This window comes from Hypanus sabinus, chromosome 9, assembly GCF_030144855.1.
Source record: "Hypanus sabinus isolate sHypSab1 chromosome 9, sHypSab1.hap1, whole genome shotgun sequence".
Lineage (NCBI taxonomy): Eukaryota > Metazoa > Chordata > Chondrichthyes > Myliobatiformes > Dasyatidae > Hypanus > Hypanus sabinus.
Genome location: NC_082714.1, coordinates 123094862 through 123116676, shown reverse-complemented (window position 1 = coordinate 123116676; position 21815 = coordinate 123094862). Strand labels below are relative to the sequence as shown.

The 21815-nt window shown below is 37.0% G+C and overlaps 1 protein-coding gene across 5 annotated transcripts in view; it reads right to left on the bottom strand.

Annotated features, from left to right (window-relative positions):
- adnpb (activity-dependent neuroprotector homeobox b) overlaps positions 1-21815 on the bottom strand; it is a 34275-nt gene that overhangs the window by 5043 nt on the left and 7417 nt on the right. For all 5 annotated transcript variants that reach the window (XM_059980490.1, XM_059980493.1, XM_059980492.1 and 2 more), the window contains exons 3-5: positions 9044-9090; positions 5458-5570; positions 259-351 (exon numbers count right to left, since the gene is read on the bottom strand). In XM_059980490.1, coding sequence (XP_059836473.1) covers positions 259-351; positions 5458-5565 — 201 coding nt within the window. In that variant the 5' untranslated portion in view covers positions 5566-5570; positions 9044-9090. The remainder of the gene's footprint in view (positions 1-258; positions 352-5457; positions 5571-9043; positions 9091-21815) is intronic.

Here is a 21815-nt window from a genome sequence, read left to right as displayed (position 1 = left end):
TTATAGCCTGAGCACTTCTCTACACAAATGTACAATAATTTACAATCCAAAATACTTTACCTTTTGGTTAATCAAAGTGTTTTATCAATCTTGAGTATCACAAGCACAGTGCATTTACCAACTTACATTTGCCAAATCATCAAAAACAAGTATTTCCTGTTATAATATAGTAGAAAAGCTCTTCCTGATAACTAGATATAATTATTAACATAAACGTAGCCTGGAAGTTAACATTTCTGTTTTTGAAATGAAACAAACCTGTAGTTTTGTAGAAGAAGGGTCCCAAAGTGAGACATCATCCCATGTAGTGTTCTTTAGGTAAAAGTCATTTGGTTCAAACTGCTTGAAATCCTGTAAGAACATTTTTAGTTGTATATGAAAAATTAAGTGTAATACTAGTATTCAACATATTAATCATAAAAAGTTTTCCTGAAACTTCCAGAAAAACCTTTTCTCCCTTTTTGACATAAACACCTAGTTTCAATCACAAATCACTTAAAACAGCAGCAAAGTGATACAGCATTATTAAGTGCATAATTCCTTCAGTAGCTTCTTCAAATAATAGGATATTCAATGCAGGATCATTCAATTGCTTTAACATCAGAAGTGATTATTTAGACAAACAGAGCACTACTGGCAATTCCATTCTCTGGCAAATTGCTTTCCTTCTGGTGTCAATCTAATACACTATGCAAAACCTTGTGTATTTTTTTCATGACTTTTATAAGCACCAAGTACCAGATCATAAACTGCCCACTTTGCAAAAGACAATTTTACTTCTAACCACTCACAAGTAGATAATGGGCCTCAAGTGTAAATTCTTTAATTTTTCAGATATTTGTTTAAAACCCTGAAAACCTTGTTATTCACTGACAGCCAGAGTATCCACCATAAAGGTGACACCTAAATAGAGTGAACATGGAGAGGAGGTTACCTATAGTCAGGGTGGCGGGGGAGAGAAGAGTCTAGGACTAGATGGCACAGCCTCAGAATACAAGGACGCCCTTTTGAAACAGAGATGAAAAGGAATTTCTTTAGTGAAGAGGGTGGTGAATCTGTGGAATTCATTGCCACATATGCAGTGTAAATCACTGGGCATATTTAAACTTGAGGTTGATAGGTTCTTGATTAGTAAGGGTGTCAAAAGGTTACGGGTAGAAGGCAGAACAGACAAGAGGGATAATAAATCAGCCACGATGGAATGGCAGACAGACTCAATGGGCTGAAAAGCCCAATTTTACTCAATTGTCTTATTTCTACAAATTAGTAATGTGGCCTAACCAGTTATAAAGGATCCTATTATACCTATTGACTAAATTATAAGTCTGTGTACTACCTCAGCTTTGAGGCATCTGCTGGTGAGCTATTACTTGCTACTTTTTAATTTGCCTCTACTTACCCTATTAAAAATCATGTTCTTACACATCTTCAAATTTCCTCTCAACCTCCTTTGTCCTAAGGAGAGCATCGCAACTTCAACAGCTAATATACCTCATGCCTGGAACTATTTCAGTTTTTTTTAAATAAGACATCTTGGACTTTCAATATCCTTCCTAAACTATTGTGCTAAAAATAGGATGCAACCTCTAGTTGGACCAAATCAGTGCCTTACACAGGGTCACCATACAATCTGTAAGATCTTATACAACTTTCCTGCTTTTGTCTTCTTTCCCATAAGCTTCACTAACCATTCCCTCAATATGCCAAGCCATTTCCAATTGCGCATTCTTTCAAGAACTCTGCCATTCGGTCTATACTGTCTCATTCTTTCTGCTAAACCATAGTGCTTTGTTTTATTAAATTTCATGTGCCATCTCTGTGTTCTGATAACATATCTTGTTGTAGGCTGTATCTGTCCACCTCACCATTTAATGTAATACCAAGTTCTGAACTATTTGGAATTTTACCTGGATATCCACTCCCAACTCACTTATGTCAAAAAAACTAATTCCCACATCAACATATGGTAATAATCCTCTATTCATGCTCTATATCTACTGTCCATTATCCTCAATTCTGAAAAACAGCTATATACCCATTCTTTACCTTTAAGCTAATTTCCTAACAAGGCTATCACTGACCCTTTAATTTCATGGGCATTGATCATGTTATCTAGCCTTTTATGTGGACTATCAAACAGTATATAACTTCAATAAATTTACAATGGTGTTCTTCATTAAATTCAACTTTTTCCAAAAGTCTTAATTGAAAATCCCTGATTGCAAGTCTTAAGGCATTCATAGTTAAACTGATTTGTCTACAGTTGTTGCACTTTACCTGTCCTCTGATAAGTCCCCTGACTCAGGAGTAAAGGAACAACTGGTCATTGAGGGAGCAGCCAAGGGCAGGGCTATGTTGAGAGAGTGGTTAAGGTAAGACATACCATAGTGCATATACAAAACCTGTTAGGAAGGAGATTAAGATTAGCTTCTTATTCTACGCTCAACACAAATTCTGTTTTGCACCATGGCTTTGTGAAGGGCAGATCGTGTCTAACAAGCCTGACAGAGTTCTTTGAGGTGACCAGGCATATAGATCGGGGTAGTGCAGTGGATGTGATCTACATGGATCTTAGTAAGGCATCTGACAAGGTTCCACATGGTAAGCTTATTCAGAAAGTCAGAAGGCGTGGGATCCAGGGAAGTTTGGCCAGGTGGATTCAGAATTGGCTTGCCCGCAGAAAGCAGATGGTGTGGTGGAGGGAGTACATTCGGATTGGAGGGTTGTGACCAGTGGTGTCCCACAAGGATCGGTTCTGGGACCTCTACTATTTGTGATTTTTGTTAACGACCTGGATGTGGGGGTAGAACGGTCGGTTAGCAAGTTTGCAGACAACACAAAGGTTGGTGGTGTGGACAGTGTAGAGGATGATTGAAGATTGCAGAAAGACACTGATAAGATGCAGAAGTGGACTGAGAAGTGGCAGATGGTGTTCAACACAGAGAAATATGAGGTGGTACACTTTGGAAGGACAAACTCCAATGCAGAGTACAAAATAAATGGCAGGACACTTGGTAGTGTGGAGGAGCAGGGGGATCTGGGGGTACATGTCCACAGATCCCTGAAAGTTGCCTCACAGGTAGATAGGGTAATTAAGAAAGCTTATGGGGTGTAGCTTTCATAAGTCGAAGGACAGAGCTTAAGAGTCGCGAGGTAATGATGCAGCTCTATAAAACTCTGGTTAGGCCGCCACACTTGAAGTACTGTGTCCAGTTCTGGTCGCCTCACTATAGGAAGGATGTGGAAGCATTGGAAAGAGTACAAAGGAGATTTACCAGGATGCTGCCTGGTTTAGGGAATATGCATTATGATCAGAGATTAAGGGAGCTAGGGCTTTTCTCTTTGGAGAGAAGGAGGACGAGAGGAGACATGATAGAGGTATACAAGATATTAAAGAGGAATAGACAGAGATTAAGAGACTACTAGAGAGGTATATGGAGGAATTTAAGGTGTGGGGGTTATATGGGAGACAGGGTTTAAGGGTCGGCACAACATTGTGGGCCGAAGGGCCTGTACTGTGCTGTACTATTCTATGTCCAGTGTTTTACTTGGTACATCACAGAAATTCTTAAAGCAGTAAAAATGATCTATCAAATGACTAAATTTAAATAGCTTCACAATGTATCAGATTCACGAGTATTCTATTTATCCTGGTTCAAACTCAATTAGCTTTAACAAATATTAAGACATTAAAAAGACAAACCAATGTCAAAAACAAGCCACATTCTTCTGAAAATACAGTATTGTATTACAGATTGTGAATAATCTGAGATGAAAATGAAAAATGCTGGTAATAACTTCAGCAGGTCAGGGAGCATTTGCAGTTGGCATTTCAGATAAAGGGGAGCTCACAGAAATTTACAAACACCTGAATTAAAAATCTGCAGAAACTATGTTCCAATAATGTGTTTCCCAACCCCTAATTGAAGCAAAACTAACAAACACAAAAGTTAATGCATGCGCCCATTGATTTAGTTTATGGTGGTAATACAGTTCACAAGGAAGGCAAGAATACTATTCTACCTAAAAGAATATAAGTTATCGACAAATGACATCACAAAACGGAGAAAACCTCCAGGCACATTATATTATGCTACTATCAAGTATAACCTAATCCAGAAGGGTTTCTTCTGAACTTGCATCACAGAAGGATGCCTGACAGCTGTGACTGAATGCCATCATCTCAAACAAAGCAAAATGAAGCAAAATAAAATGATAAAATTTCACTCCTATATGAGCGCAATGCTTTTTATTCTTGCTTTGACTAACAAATGTGGAGACACCCTCATGAACTCCACAGCCCCCGATGACCCTGTGATTTCAGTCTCTGAAGCCAATTTGAGAGTATCCTTCAGGAAGGTGAACCCACAGAATGCATCTGGCGTAGACAGTGTACCTGGCTAAATACTGAAGATCTGTGTGACTCAAGTGGCCAGAGTGTTTACTGACATTCAGTAAATTTATTTTCAAAGCACATATACATCACCACATATAACCCTAAAATTCATTTTCTTGCAGGCATACTCAATAAATCTATAGCATAATAACCCTAACAGAACCAACGAAAGATCGCACCAACTTGAGTGTACAACCAGAGTGCAAAAGACAACAAACTGTGCAAACACAAAAAGAAATAAATAAGCAATAAATATCAAGAACACAAGATAAAGAATTCTTACAATTGTCCGTTGGTTGTGGGAATATTTCAGTGATGGCCAAGTGAAATTATCCCTTTTGGTTCAAGAGCCTGATGGTTGAGTGCTAATAACAATTCCTGAACCTGGTGGTGAGCGTCCCGAGGTTCCTGTACCTTTTTCATCAGAATGCTCTTCACTGACTACAGCTCAACATTCAGCACTAATCAATCCCTCAACACTAATCACTAAACTCCAAGATGTGAGTGGAACTAGATCCTCAATTTCCGCAGTTGCAGATTCTTAGCCAACATCTCCACAATCACTATCAGCACAAGTACACCATGAGGTTATATGCTTAGTACCCTACTTGCCTTACTTTATACCCACGACTGTGTGGCTAAGTACAGCTCCAATACTATATGTAAGTTTGTTGATGGCACCACTGTTGGTGGAAGAATCAAAGGAGGTGACAATATGGCACTTTTTGCACTATTTGTCTTCTTTTGCACATAGGGTGTTTGTCAGTCTTTATATATAAATTCTATTGTATTTCTTTATTTTCCTGTAAATGCCTGCAAAAAATGAATCTCAAGATAGTAATGACATACGTACTTCGATAATAAAATTAGTTAAGAGTATCATTGATCATGTCAGATTAACTACCTACCCACATCAGCTACCTTCTCCGTCTCGGGACAGTGAATTTTAGATTATTGTATAATGTACTTACATTTCAAGAAGCTAACAAAAGGATAGTGTAAACAGCATGCAATGAGAATTCAATCCTGTTCACCCCTTCCAAAAATTAATTTTTACTTACCTCTATATGATCTTTACAATAGTCCAATCCAATATCTGTAAGGATCTTTTTCACTGTCTTACGAGCTTTTCTTAGATTTGCAAGGTTGTTAACAGGAAGTTGGTACATAGTTTCTGTTCAAACCAAAAAGAGAAGAAGTAAATCCTGATGGGAGTATTTTCCGAATACCATTAAGTATGATATGACTTACCCAGAACATTCTTAATCATTAAGCAAACCCAAGTAAACTACCAAAAGAATGAAGGTAATATGTTTGTTTGTCCTCATTTGCTTTCTTTGTGTGCATAATTTCTTTAAATTCTTAAAATCCCATTCCACCAACTATTTTCAAAATTTCAAAGAATTAACATCATCTCCTAAGTTGTCAGCTCACTCCACCTGTACACTGATCAAACTGAGCTGAGTAAAAGACAGGAATAAGAAGTTGAATAGCACTAATAAATTCTAGCAACACACAAAATGCTGGTGGAATGCAGGAGGTCAGGCAGCATCTATAGGGAGAAGCACTGTCGACGTTTTGGGCTGAGACCCTTTGACATGACCTTAACTGAAAGGAAAGATAAGAGATTTGAAAGTAGGAGGGGGAGGAGTGAGCTGAGAGCTGGAAAGGTGATTGGCAAAAGGGATACAGAGCTGGAGAAGGGGAAGGATCATGGGACGGGAGGCCTAGGGAAAAAGAAAGGGGGAGGAGAGCACCAGAGGGAGATGGAGAACAGGCAAAGTGATGGGCAGAAAGAGAAAAAAAGGAGGGGGAGAAAAACTAAATATATCAGGGATGAGGTCAGAAGGGGAGGAGGGGCATTAACGGAAGTTAGAGAAGTCAATGTTCATGCCATCAGGTTGGAGGCTACAGAGCCGGTATATACCGTGTTGTTCCTCTAACCTGAGTGTGGCTTCACCTTGACAGTAGAGGGCATAGATAGATATATCAGAATGGGAATGGGACGTGGAATTCTGACAGCATGGAATTAAATGGAAATGAACCCAGCTATGACACCACTATGGCATGAATGCAATTTACATTTTTGGGGACTTCTGATATGTTGTGAACCACAATACTGAAAGAACTCCAAGGCTGCAATGACTTTTTTCATCTCAGTTACACTGCTGGAATGTAGTTCTAAGTAGAGGCACTGTGTCTGTCAAGAAAAAAGCAGAAAATTTATCACTGTTCTGTTTTTCTTACACCTTGCGCAGGTGGCCCAAAGTATCTCCACCACAGAACTGAGAGCAAAATTGCACACAATGGTTCTGTCACGCAGAAAGGACTGAGTGCATCAAACAGAGGCTGCTTATGATTCAAGCTGCAGAAATATACAGATAGAGGGATACTCTGTAGCTCCGCCATTTTTAAACACAGATTCCAATCAGATTAAACAGGTGGGGTACAATTCAAGGTAGATTGAACTCTATGGAAGAAGTGCATTTCATGGGCTAAACAGCTTTTTCTTGATTCACGCTTATGTGCTCTTCTGATAATGCTATCTTTGTTAAAAAAAAATAACATATATGATAAAACTAAATAGAATCACAATGTAGTTTTATAAAGTATTTTAGCTTCTGGAATAGTTAAAGCTAAATCAATAATTGTGTGCATCATGAAAATTAAAGGCTAGAATTAATCATGCTGTTCTTTCAACTAAATTAGCCAGAAATCTATAAAATAACACCAATTTCTAGCTAAATATATATTTAAAGATTATATTGGCTTTTATTTCTCATATCTAGGAGGGCGGTGTTGCTCCGCCTACTCACGCTCAATGGTTACGTGATGTTATGTCATGCTTAAATTTAGAGAAGGTCTGTTCAATTTCTGATTCTAAACAAGACTTTCAAAGATTGTGGGGACCATTTTTGAACTACTTTCAAAACCTTTGATTTGGTGTTAAATGGAGAAGTTGGCTAATAACATAAATCACTATAAGGACTTCTTCCCATTCTTCTTTCTTTCCCAAACAGCTTCGATCTTGGTAGCGGGTTTAGATTCTTTTTTATAATAAAATTATTACAATTCAAATTACAATTTAATTAATGTACGCATTTATGAATATAGGGTACTGCAACTGCTAGTGTGATTTAAATATAATGTATTCGGTACTATTCTATCCCTTTTTGATTCATAATATATATCCTCATGTACTCTGTATTCTTCTATGTGAAGATTAATAAAAATATGGAAAAAGAAAGATTAACTACTTATTTCTGTTTGGTTAAGTCACAGAATATAATGGGAAGTAAAACCTGGTAACTCTTGCACATTTTTAAAAAATTACAATTCATTTTAGGATTTCCCTCAACTTGAAACCTTATTCCAAATAAAAGCCTCAAAGACAAAGAAATTGAAGCAATCCATGCTTTGCAAGTGTGTCCCAGTTAACCTTTCAGAAGGCTTTGAGATTTAAAAATGAAGACTCAGTACTGATGCCTAGTAATGTTGAAATCTTCTGAGATTAATCAGCAATAAAACATCACGCAAAAATATTGCATCAAATGTTAGCTTCTCAGGCTACATGAAGCCTGAGCACTTGTGAAGCCCATAAAACAAATACACAATAAAAAAAAGAGAGCACCTTAAATTGATTAGGAAACAGAATAACGGAATAATAAATAAATAAATAATACTAAAGAAAGAATTTTATTAGAAAAATTAATTTTGAGAACTTTCTTTTTTAAAACAAAGCACATCTTTTCATACAATGGAATCACCAAGTTAGCAGAAAGGTTTAAAAAGTAGTTAAGGATCTGAAGGCACTTGGGCCTATATTACAAAGCTGTTAATAAGGCCACACCTGGAATACCGTGCACAATTTTGATCCCCTTACCTAAATACAGTACCAGTGGATGTAGTACTAAAGGAGATTTACAAAGCTAATTCCCGGAATAAGAGAGTTGCCTTATCAAGAGGTCACAGTTTAGAAGAATGAGAGGGTGACCTTATTCAAAAATAATATACCAAAGAGGCTTGCAACGAGGTGATGTTGAAATGTTTTGACTAGTGCAACAGTCACAAAGAGACACACCTACAAAATAAGGGACCTATCAGTTAAAATTAAAATACGATGAAATTCCTCAGGTGGCAGTCAGTCTCTTCAAGTTCTCTGCAACAGAAAAGTGAAAGCCAGATTACCAGATATTTAAGGTAAAATGGCTAAATATTTGAAAGATCAACGAATTGAAGGTTATGGAGAAATAGCACAGATGTGGAGTTGAGGACAGCATTATTAACAGAATGGTGGGGCAAACTTGCAGGACTTGGTGGCCTACTCTTTGAATTGTGTGTGATTTCTGAATAATAGAAAATTATGATGTTCCAAATTGTAGCCAGGGGAGACTTGGCTGCTAGGAAGTTACAGAAATCAGAATTAGAAGTCTATATTCCTAGGAGGCCACACATAAATATATTAAAAATACCACTGCTGCTGAAAATCTTGAAGTGAAAAAAGGAGGGAAATATTAAAATGGGGCAGTATTGGTGAAGAGTGAACTTGTTAATGTTTCAAGTGGAGGATATTTCATTAAATGTAATATACCTGGATCAGCAAAAAGTTTAAGTTAACACTCCAATTCATTAAATAAAACATCTCACCTGAACTTTTGTCCCCAGATTTAACAGCTTATTGATGAACTGGATCTCTGTAGAAAATAAAATACAACTTTAGACTATTAAAACATAAAAAGGACAAGATGAGAAACAAACTAATCCACTGTACAAAAATGTTATACTTAAGAATGAAATGCATAACATATCAGTAAAAATGGGCACATGGAACTAATCTGAGACATTTTTACTGGCCAATTGGTACAGTTACAAGAGGTGCTTCACAATAAACACTTTTTTGGTACACTCACCAGGTAGTTAAGATTGTACGCTTATTATTTCAAAATGTTGTAAAATTGGGAATGGATGTATCCTCCACAGTTACTCAAGGCCATGATGAAAATATATCAAAGGTTATCAGATGGCGATAAAGGAATTCTAAAATTTTGTCAATTATACTCAATAATGCTTCTTGGAAATGAATGTGCTTGAAATTCTATCCATGTACTTTTATGGAAGAGTTTTATTTAATCCAATAGTAAGATTCAGGATCAAACCAAAGACTAGCTTTTGTTTTGCTAAAGCTTCATGATTGCAATGAGAAGGAGTCCAGTTCACTCCATGGCTCTAGAACTGTTCAACCATTTTTTCACTTTAGGATCTGGCTTTGGGTGACTGATAAGCAGCATTACACAAACATAGACAGTAACTAATAACCAATCACTTTAATATTTTTTCTACAAAAATTGGTGTGGATATGATTAAGACAACAGATATTTTGATACTAGAGATGGGCCTGGAAACGTACTCTCACATTCAGGCTCTGGCATTCCAATTTGATAGAGTAATACTCCCTCTATCTGGAGAAATCAGCAAATGGGGCACACTACTCAGGGTAACATTACATGTAGCTGGCTCACTTCTCAGCAAGGACACAAGGCCTTAGCCACCAACGATTAAAAACTGACCAATCTACTTGGGAGAGTTACATGAGGCAATGGATCTTTTTGATCTACTTTGCTCACACAGGGCAGCAATTAGGGTTATTAGCATGCTTTTGGATGCACAACTCTCACTGGGGACTAGAATTATAACCAGCAGCTCAAACTAATACTGGGACATGTCAATAAGCAGAGTGATATTGTCTAAACTAGCAACAAACTTAGACATCTATGTAGATAATTTTATATCAGTTAAACACTAATTATCAACGATTGGGCAGCCCCTAATTTTAGATGCTGCAAATTCTACATGTAACACATTCTTACAGGAACAGAATAGATACATATTCAAACAAAATGAAAATACTGTTTTTGTGTATTCCACCAGATTGTATTTTTGTTTCTTTTTATTTTATTTAGAGATACAGGGCAGAAAAGGCCCTTCCAGCCTACAAGCCCACCACCCAGCAACGCACCTATCTAACACTAGCAAACACAGGGAAATTTACAACGACCAATTCAAAAACAAAAAGAGAATCAGCTTTAATATCACCAACATGTCATGAAATTTGTCAACTTAGTGGGAACAGTACAATGGAATACATGATAACATAGAAAAGAAATAAGTAAATCAATTACAGTAAAAAATACATATAGCTAAATTAAAAATAGTGCAAAAGCAGAAATAATAAAAGTGAACTAATGTTCATGGGTTCAATGTCCACTTAGGATGACAGAGGGAAAGAAACAGTTCCTGAATCGTGAGTGTGTGCCTTCAGGCTTCTGTCCTTCCTTCCTGACAGTAACAACAAGAAGAGGGTATGATCTGGGCGATGGGAGTCCTTAATTATGAATGCTGCTTTTCTGAGGTATTGCTCCTTAAAGATGTCTTGGATACTATGGAGATAAGTATCCAAGATGGAGCTAACTAAATTTACAACTTACTGTAGCTTCTTTCGATCCTGTGCTGTAGCCCACCACCACCATACCAAACAGTGATGCAGCCTGTCAGAATGCTCTCCATGCTACACTGGTATTAAGCTAATAACTGGTACATCTTTGGACTGTGGCAGGAAACCATCGTATCCTGAGAAAACCCACATTGATCAAGGGGAGAGCGTATAAACTCTTTATAGATGGCACCAGAATAGAATTCCAAACACTCTGACCTGAGCTATAATAGAGATGCACTAACTGATAAGCAACTGAGGAATTTTGAACCTGGCAAGACCTTATAACTCATGGAAATGACTCAACTGTACAGAAATCGTAATAAAGTTAAGCATTCTGTAATTATGTAGGGCATTTTATTTAGCAGCTTCCTGTAAAAGCAATGTGACCTGCTTTTAGAATACAGGCCATGATGTCCAACTATGAACTTTGTGTCAGAAAATCAGGATGGTGGAATTGGGAGAAGGTTCTAGAGAGAGCTGGGCAAAGAGAGATTGGTGACGGGCACTGGTGGGGTTTGTGTTTTACTTGCAGGAGATGCAGAGAGAAGATCGAGAGAGACAACCATAGGATTCGATCCAACAGGAAGACGTGATTACAACACTGCTTTGCGAGATGAAGTCGTCCAAGTGACTGATGAGATTCAGTGTCGTGAGTAAAGGTCATACCCAGCTTTTGGACAATATGGGCTCCAATGATGTGCACATTTAGACTGGTTTAATTGTAATGGACTCCTTCCCCCCCCCCCCCCAATCTTAATAACTGAAATTAGCAAATACACTTTCTTTATGCAGTGTATGATCTGTTATTTCTTGCAGACGGATAATTGTATATAGGCAATATTTACACATTTGCTCAAATCGGGGTTCCGTTAATCAAAACATATCAACTTTTACTGTTCGGATGAATCCAAATCATACTGACACCAAACGTTCATTGTTAATAAAAGTGGCTTTCTCACTGCTGAGTCCAGTGGCTTTTGGCAGAGCCTGATAATGAGTCAAGTTCGCATATGAGCTTGATGAAGGTGAGGTACAATTATCAGACGTTAATTAGCAATATATGAATAACAAACTGTTGTATATAGCAACACTCAAAATCTAATGATCACAATACCCTGTCCCAAGATTATGGGGAAAGCATTCTTCTCGACCCATATAGTGTCTAACAAAGATTCCATCTTATGCATTTATTACAACTTTAGTTGAAAGACGATTACCCAATGAAGCTACCAATAAATTCAAATAAATTAGTTTATACAGGAAATCACTAAAAAAAAACCTCTAACGGACATTAGTTCAGCGCACAATTTTTCTTTTCCCATCACCCTCAACTGTATCAAGCCACTGAGCAACTTTTTTTCATTAAGCAGTCTAAGTAACTGCGACTTAGGTATAAATTCTAAGTGTTTTAGCCATTTTAAACTGTCCTTAATTCAATAACTCATAAAGCCAACACAACTGTCCGACATTTAACGCCTTTGGGCTCAAAATGAAAGTAACTGTGATATTTTGAAGCTCTATGCCATCCTTCCTTTGCATTACTTTAATATATTGCTATTATGTGCAATTCATAAAGAGGCAGACCTCTTGCAACTTACGAATGACTTGTTACCTGACTAAAACATTGTTAGTATTTTTTTAAAAAACAGAACAAGCATGAAAATGTTATGGCAGACCCATGGGTGCAAACTGAAGTATGATTCGACATGCAACTTATTCCATTATAAACAATGCAACTAGTTTATGTCATAAACACTATCTTATTTAAAGCAGTTCACAGGAGCAGGTTGAATGTAGAATAAAATGCTGTACCAGAATTTGATTTGCTAACAATTTGTGTATAAGGGAAAATATATCCATACATAGGAGCCTTCAGTGGATTGCTCAGCAAAATAAAAATAAAATGCTATAAAATCAGACTTGGCATATTTAATAGGCCAAAGCTTCTCCATCTATATTAAAACTAATACATCACATACACAAGTTTCAACAAGATGTGCATTACCAGAAGTCACACTTAAAAGTGATGCAAATGTCCAAGCAACTTCATAAATTGGGAAACTAATCTTTAAGATATAACATTCAAGACATTTAAAAATTGCTTACTGATTTAAAAAACATGCTTGAATTTCAGTAAGCACCCATTCATTATCTGCGATGCCTTTCTTCATTGTGAACCTAAACATAAACGTTTAATATGCAACGATAGTTGCAGTCACAAGGTAATAATTCATCTATGCCTCAATTCGCTAGCACGATAAGTATTTTACTTTTACTCAACTGACTTATTTTTATAAAATTCAGATTATAGATTGCAGCATTGTAAACATACTTTTGAGTATCACCTACAGTTTGGCCAACACAAGTTGTTTTCTCCTGAGCCTTTTTGAATTTCAGTTCAATTTACACTGCCATTGAAATAGAATTCAACATCTCACTGGCAACACACCTTCTTGGGTTTGCCATCAAGACTGCAATTACATGACAAGCAGTACCAAGGCTGGCACTGACTGTCAAGTAGAATTACACCATTCCTTCAGATTTGGGAGGAATAATTTCCTCACAATTAGTGCCGGTGTCAAAAGAAACACAAGTGCAGTAAGGAACCATAGCAAAAAAGACTGGTTGATATGAAACACCTAATGAAATAAATGCACACCAAGACACCCAGAGACACTAAAGCACTCAATTCCCCTTTATTTTTCAATTTAGAGTTCAATAAGGACATTGCTTGCAGTTCTCTTGCTCACCATCAAGAGCGAGATAGTAGCACAGCAGATAAGCAGGTAACAGTTGTCTTACAGCTAAAGCAATGCAGGTTCAATCTTCACCTTGAACACTGTCTGCCCAAAAACACACTATTACATCAATTCACTAAACTCTCCCAGTCTACGCTAATGACAGTAAAATTCAAGTTTCAAAAAGTAATTGATGGGCTTGTGAGAAAGGGTGAGCTACAGGCAGTAGGGTAACGGGACTGATGATAATGCTTTTATAGTGTACATAATCTAGATTATTTTGAAATGTAGAATGTCTCATATTTTTTCAATATTGAAAATCTCTTCACTCTCCACTTTTTCACAACCCCAGAGCAGCGTAACACACTTGGCATAGGGGCATCAGCACTGGTTTTTGCGGCAGATATTCCTGAGTTTGAAACTGGCTAGGTCCCAACCTGGGCAGCAGTATCTGCGTGGAAAAAAGGCCTTCCATATCTTGCTACGAAAACCCTATGGACAACTACACTATCTATAGGGTCACCATGAGTTGATGGCAACTCCATGGCAATCAGCAGCACCAACCTATATAGTGTTGACCTAACACCTTCACAAGCAAATACAGAAGATGCAAAATGCATGCTTTATCCTCTTTCATTTCCACCTTCCAAGGATCCAACCACCATTTCCAGGTGAAGTAATTTACCTGTACTTTTCCAATTTAGTGAACTCATTTCAATATAGGTACATGGAGCTTAGAAAAATAGAGGGCTATAAGTAAGCTTAGTAATTTGTAAGGTAGGGACATGTTCCGCACAACTTTGTGGGCTGAAGGGCCTGCATTGTGCCACAGGTTTTCTATGTTTCTATTTCAATATCCATCATGTGACCTCCTCTGTCAAGGCAACAAGAAAGAGATAGGTTGACTACTTTGCAAAAGACTCCCATTTAAGTCAACATGAGTGACCCCAAGTTTCAAATTTCCTGTCACCTTAATTTTCCACCCAACTTCCATGCTGACCTACTGTTAATGGCTCCTCATTCAAATGAAGCTTAACTAGAGGTTATGGAAAAGCTTCCTCTTCATCTAGACAAGCAAAATTAACACCTTCAGTTTAGTTTTCCATTCCACCCTTCTAACTTAGAGACTTGAGTTACTATTTCAACAATACCAGTTTCAGCTTTTACTGTTTTTTAAATAAACTTTCAATTCTTCTACAGCCATCATGCAGCTTTCGTGAGAAATAAAATTCCTCCTACTATATATACAGTAATCCGCTTCAGGCACTACTACAAGATTTTACTTTCAACTCTGGCATTAACAACCCACAAACTTGACATTGTGTATTATCTCTTAATCTTAGAGCAATGTTGTGATCGACAATACAGCCTTACTTTCACCTTGGTAAGAACACCAACTTCCCCTTATCTGTGGCTTAAATTACCCATTAACTTAGGCACCATTCAGCATATTAGAGGTCATTACCCAAACATTTTGTGTAAAGTTCAGATGACTTTCTGATCCTTAACATTACATTAGCACACCACTGACCCTCTTCTTAGTAAACCTTCCCTAATAATACCTTTTCTAAGCAAATAAAATTTTCCAGCATGCTTTAATCTAAAAAGCAGGCATGTTCCAGATTCAGAGAATTCTAAACTTCAGTTATTCTCAAAAGACTTTCAAAATGGCAAACAGTACTGTGTAAAGTTCAAAACTAAATTCTGAAGTTAAGAACCATCTTTTCCTCCTTGCAAAAAATAACTCTTGAAATTGTCTATAATTAGAAACACAAATTCCTACACCAATTGCAAAACTCCATGTTACTATAATAGATTTCTAAAATAAAGAGTACAACAGTGGTCGTGGACTGCAAGAAACTTCACCTCAGAATACAACTCAATCTGAGCGACAAAAATACAAAAAGATGGAGGAACTCAGGTCTAGCAGCATTTGTAGAGTCAAAGTCATTCTTAAAAAATTAAGGACTGTCACTATATCTTCATAAAAGTGACAAACCTTAATTTCACCACGGTGTTGTACTTACTGAGTGTACTGATCTCACATTAAAATTATGCACATGTTAAGTGGCTTTACAAAGGATTTCACTATTGCAGTTTTATTCATTCTTCAACATTTAAACAACATAAATGAACCAGCACTTTCAAATTTTAAATATATCCTTAATTACACTGAAACACAAATAAAAACTTAAAACATAAGATACATCTCAAAGATTCAGCTGCACTATTATATATAATTTAGAGATTAAAAAATCCAATTGCACACTTTTTATATATATATGCACACACAGACACAAACATGAAGATATGTGATTTTGCATTTTTACGACCCAACAGAAAAATATGATTGAAAATGTGATCATTTGCATTACTACGTCAGGCAGGAATTTGCAGATTTGTAGCTTAAAACATATACAGTGAATTCCAGTTAATACATCGAGTCTAGTATTTTCTGACCCAATTAAGCAGTTGCCCAAATTAGCCAAAGTTTCATGGGAATAGTTAGTTATATACAAAAAAAGACTACCATTTAACTGAGTAACTAATATATGAATGGAAGACAGAATAAATTAGAACATTACAATACTACTATAATAATAATATAAAATGGTACATTGGTTCCTAATAGCTATGACTGAAGAATATATCCAGTGTGTGTTCTTCTGATTGACTAAATGAACAAGATCAGCAGAGACCCCTAGTGTAGATAATGGACTTTCATATAATGCTTTCAATGACTGAAACTTCCACATCTTCATTTTCACACTCAAAATGATTTTAATATTCAAGGGGTGGCATGATAGCAGTGTTTAGCATATGTTTTACAATACCCACTGCTGCCTGTAAGGAGTTTTAGGTTCTCCCCATGACTGTGTGCGGAGATGAATTTGAAACTGATCAGAAGTACCATGAGATTTCTGTCTACTTTATTGTCCACATCAACTTTCCTAAAAGAACAGAGATGTATCAAGTACATGATATGGAGAGCAAATCAGATCTCCGATAATTAAAGTTCACAGTTATTATCAAAGTATCTATACAATACCATATACAACCTTGAGATTCATCTCTTTGCAGGCAGCCACAAAACAAAAACATAATAGGACCCATGAAAAACCCCACAACAAAGACCATTAAACATCTAAAGTGCGGAAAAAATAAAAAGAGTGAAAAATGTGAACTGTACCACAGAGTTCTGGAAAATGAGTGCACAGCCACGACGCCAGCTCAGCAGGGAGGTGAGTGTGGCCCGTTAAGGCTCCTGCACCTCGCACCTGATGGTAGTAGTGAGGAAACAGAATGGGTTCAGGTGAGGGATCCTGGCTGACACGGAATAACGAGCTAAACACTGGTTGTCCTCTACCCTTAAGTGATTTTTAATCTGGTTCGACTCTTAAGTCAACTGAACATCATTTCATTTTTTGCCCTCAAATCCAGGTTCCACTGCTGCAATCAGGAACAAAATACACTCCAGCAATGGCCAACACAATTGTATTTTCAAGAGTCCAGTTCGCTGACTCTTTCAAGATACCACAAGAGTAACAGGTTATTCAGATGATTTAGAAGCACACTCCCAAAGGGAAACTACAGGTTGCAGATTGCAACCATCGTAGTCCGAAGAAAGTACATTTAGTAGATATTATAGTTATGCCAGCTGCCCACAAAACATTGCCATATATGTATAATGGATTAACTATACTGCAATTCAAGATCCTGTCAATCTCATCCAACCAGCATAATGTTTCTTTCCAGTTTTCTCCAAATTCAAAATGCCAAAAGCACCAGATTGACCAAGTTCCATTCATCAGCTCAGCTGGTTTCTATATGAATATTGAATTTTAAATGCCCATAGCTAACAAAATGTAATTGTACATTTAAGTTTCTAACAATCACATACAGAGGCACAGAACATCTTGCCAGCAAACGCAACATGTATAGATGTTGGAAGTGCTAGGAAAATTGTTTAAGCAGTATTAACTTAAAAAAACTAACCAGAGGCAAACAAAATAACAACTGACTATATCTTATGAAAGAAAACTGTCCCTAAGTGATTATTTCAACAAAAAAAGGCTTAAATTCATTGCAAAGGATCTGAGATATGCAGTTTTCCTTAATAGAACACAAAATAGATTTATAGTAAAATCTCATAAAGACTTTCAAACAGGAATTGAAATGGCACTGTAGAGAACATGATGTACAGTAAATACTGGAAAAGAGCAAACAAATGGGCAGAGGTAGATCATTCAACTCAGCACAGAGTCAATGGACTGGATGGTCTCCTGTGATTTTACAAGCTCTAGCAACAGGCCACTGCACACTTAGTATCTGCTAACCTTGTCAACCCATTTTTAAGTTTGCTGAATCAAGCACAGATCTATCAATTTGTAAAACTAATATGGACATGCAGGTTAGGATGTATAATACTGCATAAAAAGAAAGTTACAAACTGAAGTTCAGCTTCATTTTGATATGGTTTATGGCCAGATATTCCAGATTCCAGTGTTCAAAAAAAGTTGAGGGCATGATTAGGAGATAAATTAATGCAGATTAAAATTATTGCTGAAATGTGGATAGAAATTAATGCATTTTTTCTTCAGCCATTAACAATCCCTTTAAATGCAGCCAAAGGCCCTAAAAAATGTAAAACCACCAGTCCCAAAGTACCTCCGAGTAACTTCCACAAGCAAAAGAAAATAAATGCCCAAGTTGAATATCCCATGTGATACCTTTCCACACAGCCAATTTCAAGAATTAGCCCTTAGAACTCATAACACAATATAACCAGAATTCTTTCAGATTGGAATTAGTGCATGCTAACAGAGAAGAATGGCACAATCCTCTCAGGCAATGGGTGAGTGGGGAGGGCACACAGGAACTCCACAGTACTTTTAAACAGTTCACTGAATGCAGTTCTAGTGCAAAGAGCACATGTGACAGGGAATAACCATGCAAGACGAATTTAGGGTCATACTAATACACTGCCTTTATCACAACACATTGCATGTAACATATTATTGCTCACTAATGCATTATAAACTCAAATAAAACTTGGGAAATCTATTTTTTTAATAAATGTGACTTATGCACATATCCCTATAATGAACATTGTGTTTTCAAAACTGCAAGAATTCAAAGAGGCCTTATGCCTTTTGACACCTCCTTGGAAATTACATGCTATAGTCCTCACCAGTTTTTATGTTATTAGTCTTTACCCAGTTTTTTAAAATATGAATTTCTCCTGTGGTAAACATTAACAACTTGTTTCTATACATTTTTTCAGACGTTTACTCATGCTTGTTTGGCAGTCTTGATATGATCTGCCTGTGAGATTAGGAGATGTGTTTTACTTCTGTATAGCATTCATTTTGAGTCGAGATATTATATGTGCTTCAGCTGAACACCAAAAATAACATTAAAATGTACGAAACAATTGCACCAAAATGTTCCTACCTTATTAATACCTGGCAGTAACACAGAAACACAAGCAAAATTGATCAACACCTTATGTAATTTTAAACTGCAGTATGCCAATTCTTTGTGATTAGATTTCTTGGCCATGAAGTCTTATAGCTGATGAAGATCAAAACTGATTTTAAGAAACTACACAAAATATGTTGTAATTAGCAGTATTTTTCTTTTAACAAAATGAAACCATTATTGGTCTGTTCAGTAGCCATTTGGCCAAAAACTAATCTGTTAATGAATAAAAATTCTGTTATCTAAATATATATATATATATATAAAACTTTATCAGTTTCTGGCTATGTATGGTTAAATTGAAACATCATCCAAGTTTCAGATGCAATTTTTATTGTCAAGGTGGTCTCTCCTGCAAAAGCTGTGCACCACCAGTCTACATTCTAGGTGTGGTCCTGCCTAATGACAGACTAAGTTACAAAATACTCAATATGGTAACCACACCGCCACAGTATTATAATGAAAAACTCAAAATGGACATAACTAAAAGAGATGAGCTGATTCTGCATTCTTAGGAATGAATGCAAATACAGAAGAATTCTTTGAAATTAATTTTACATTATGTACATTCATTCACATGTATTATCCACAGGGCAGATGCTTGTAACCCAGGAATGATATCAGAAATTAATCAAAATTCCTGCAGTACAATTTCCTGTTTTGTATGTTACCTGAATAATTTAAGTTACAGATCCACTTCCCTTCTTTCAGAATTCTTGTGTCAGTTAGCAGTTTAAAAAAATCAACTTCAAAGCAGAACCTCACTTGCCAAAAAGTGATTAGTATAGGGACAAGCTCAGATGAAAAAAAATACACACACACAAATATTTTTTCTCTCTGCCTCAAGGAGAAAAAATTCGTACTACAGTTTTCTTGCAACCTATACAAATGAATGAAAATCTAGGACACAGATTTTAATACACAGCCAGTCCTGGGTAATGAATAGATTCCATTTAAATGGATGTCCATAAATTAGAAAATACAGAGAAATCACTCAATATGGTGACAAAAATCTCATTTGACCCATCAAGTCTTCTCTGCCATTCAACAATGGCTGATTTATTTTCTACCGCAATGCCATTCTCCACATAACCTTTGATGACCTTACTAATCAGGAACATATGAACTTCCACTTTAAATATTCCCAATTACTTGGCCTCCACAGACATCAGCAGCAATGAATTCCACAAATTCACCACCCTATGGCTAAATAAATTAATCCTCATCTCTATTAAAGTTATCCTTTAATTCTGAAGCTGTTCACAAAATTGGAAACATCTGCTTTATCTAGGCCTTTCAATATTCAATAGGTTTCAATGAGATCACCTCCTCCTCCTTCTAAACACCAGCGAGTACAGGCCCAGAGCCATCAAATGCTATTATATAAACCCTTTCATTCTCAGAGTCTTTCTCATGAACTTCTCCACTACCAGCATATGCTTTCCTAGATAAGGGCCCAAAACCGTTCACAATACTTTAACTGACAAATACCTTATAAAGCCTTGGCACTGCATCCTTGCTTTTATATTCCAGTCCTCTCAAAATGAATGTTAAAACATTGCATTTGCCTTCTGTACCACTGACTCAACTTGCAAATTAACCTTTATGGAAACCTGCAGTCCCCTTTCTCCTGTCAGTCCTTCTGCAGACTTCCTGCATCCTCAACAGTAACTGCCCCTCACCTAATTTTGTATCATCTGCAAATTTGGCCACAAAGCCATCAATTCCATCCTCCAAATCACTGATGCAATGAGAAAATAAGTAGCCACTGTGGAACACCACTGGCCACAGCAGTAGCCAGTCAAAGACTTCCTTTGTTCCCAATCTTTGTTTCCTGCCAGTCAACCACTCTTAGAACCATATAACACTACAGCACAGAAAGCAGGCCATTCAGCCCTTCTAGTATGTGCTGAAACTTTATTCTGCTAGTCCCATTGACCTGCACCCAATCCAGAACCCTCCAGACCTCTCCCATCCACGTATCTATCCAATTTATTCTTAAAACTTAAGAGTGAGCCCACATTTATGTCAGATGGCAGCTCGTTCCACACTCCCACCACTCTCTGAGTGAAGACATTCACCCAGACCTTTCCCCTTTCACACTAAGGCCATGTCCTCTCGTATTTTAAATGCGAGCCTACTCGCATTTACTCTCTCTATACCCCTCATAATTTAATAAACCTCTATCAAATTCTTCTACCTCATTCTTCTACGCTCCAAGGAATAAAGTCCTAACCTGTTCAATCTTTCCCTGTAAATCAACTCCTGAAGACCCGGCAACATCCTAGTAAATCTTGTCTGCACTCTTTCAATCTTACTGATATCCTCCCTATAGTTAGGTGACCAGAACTGCACACAATACTCTAAATTTGGCCTCACCAATGTCTTATAAAACCTCACCACAACATTCCAACTCCTATACTCAATACTTTGATTTATGAATACCAGGATGCTAAAAGCCTTCTTTACAACCCTGTCTACCCACACCACTTTCAGCGAATTATGTACCTGAACTCCCAGATCCCTTTGTTCCTCCCCACTCCTCAGTGCCTTACCATTTATTGTATATGTCCTACCTTGATTTGTCCTTCCAAAATGCAACATCTCACACTTGTCTGCATTAAATTCCATCTGCCATTTTCTGGCCCATTTTTCCAGTTGGTCTAGATCCCTCTGCATGCTTTGAAAGCCTTCCTACTTGTCCACA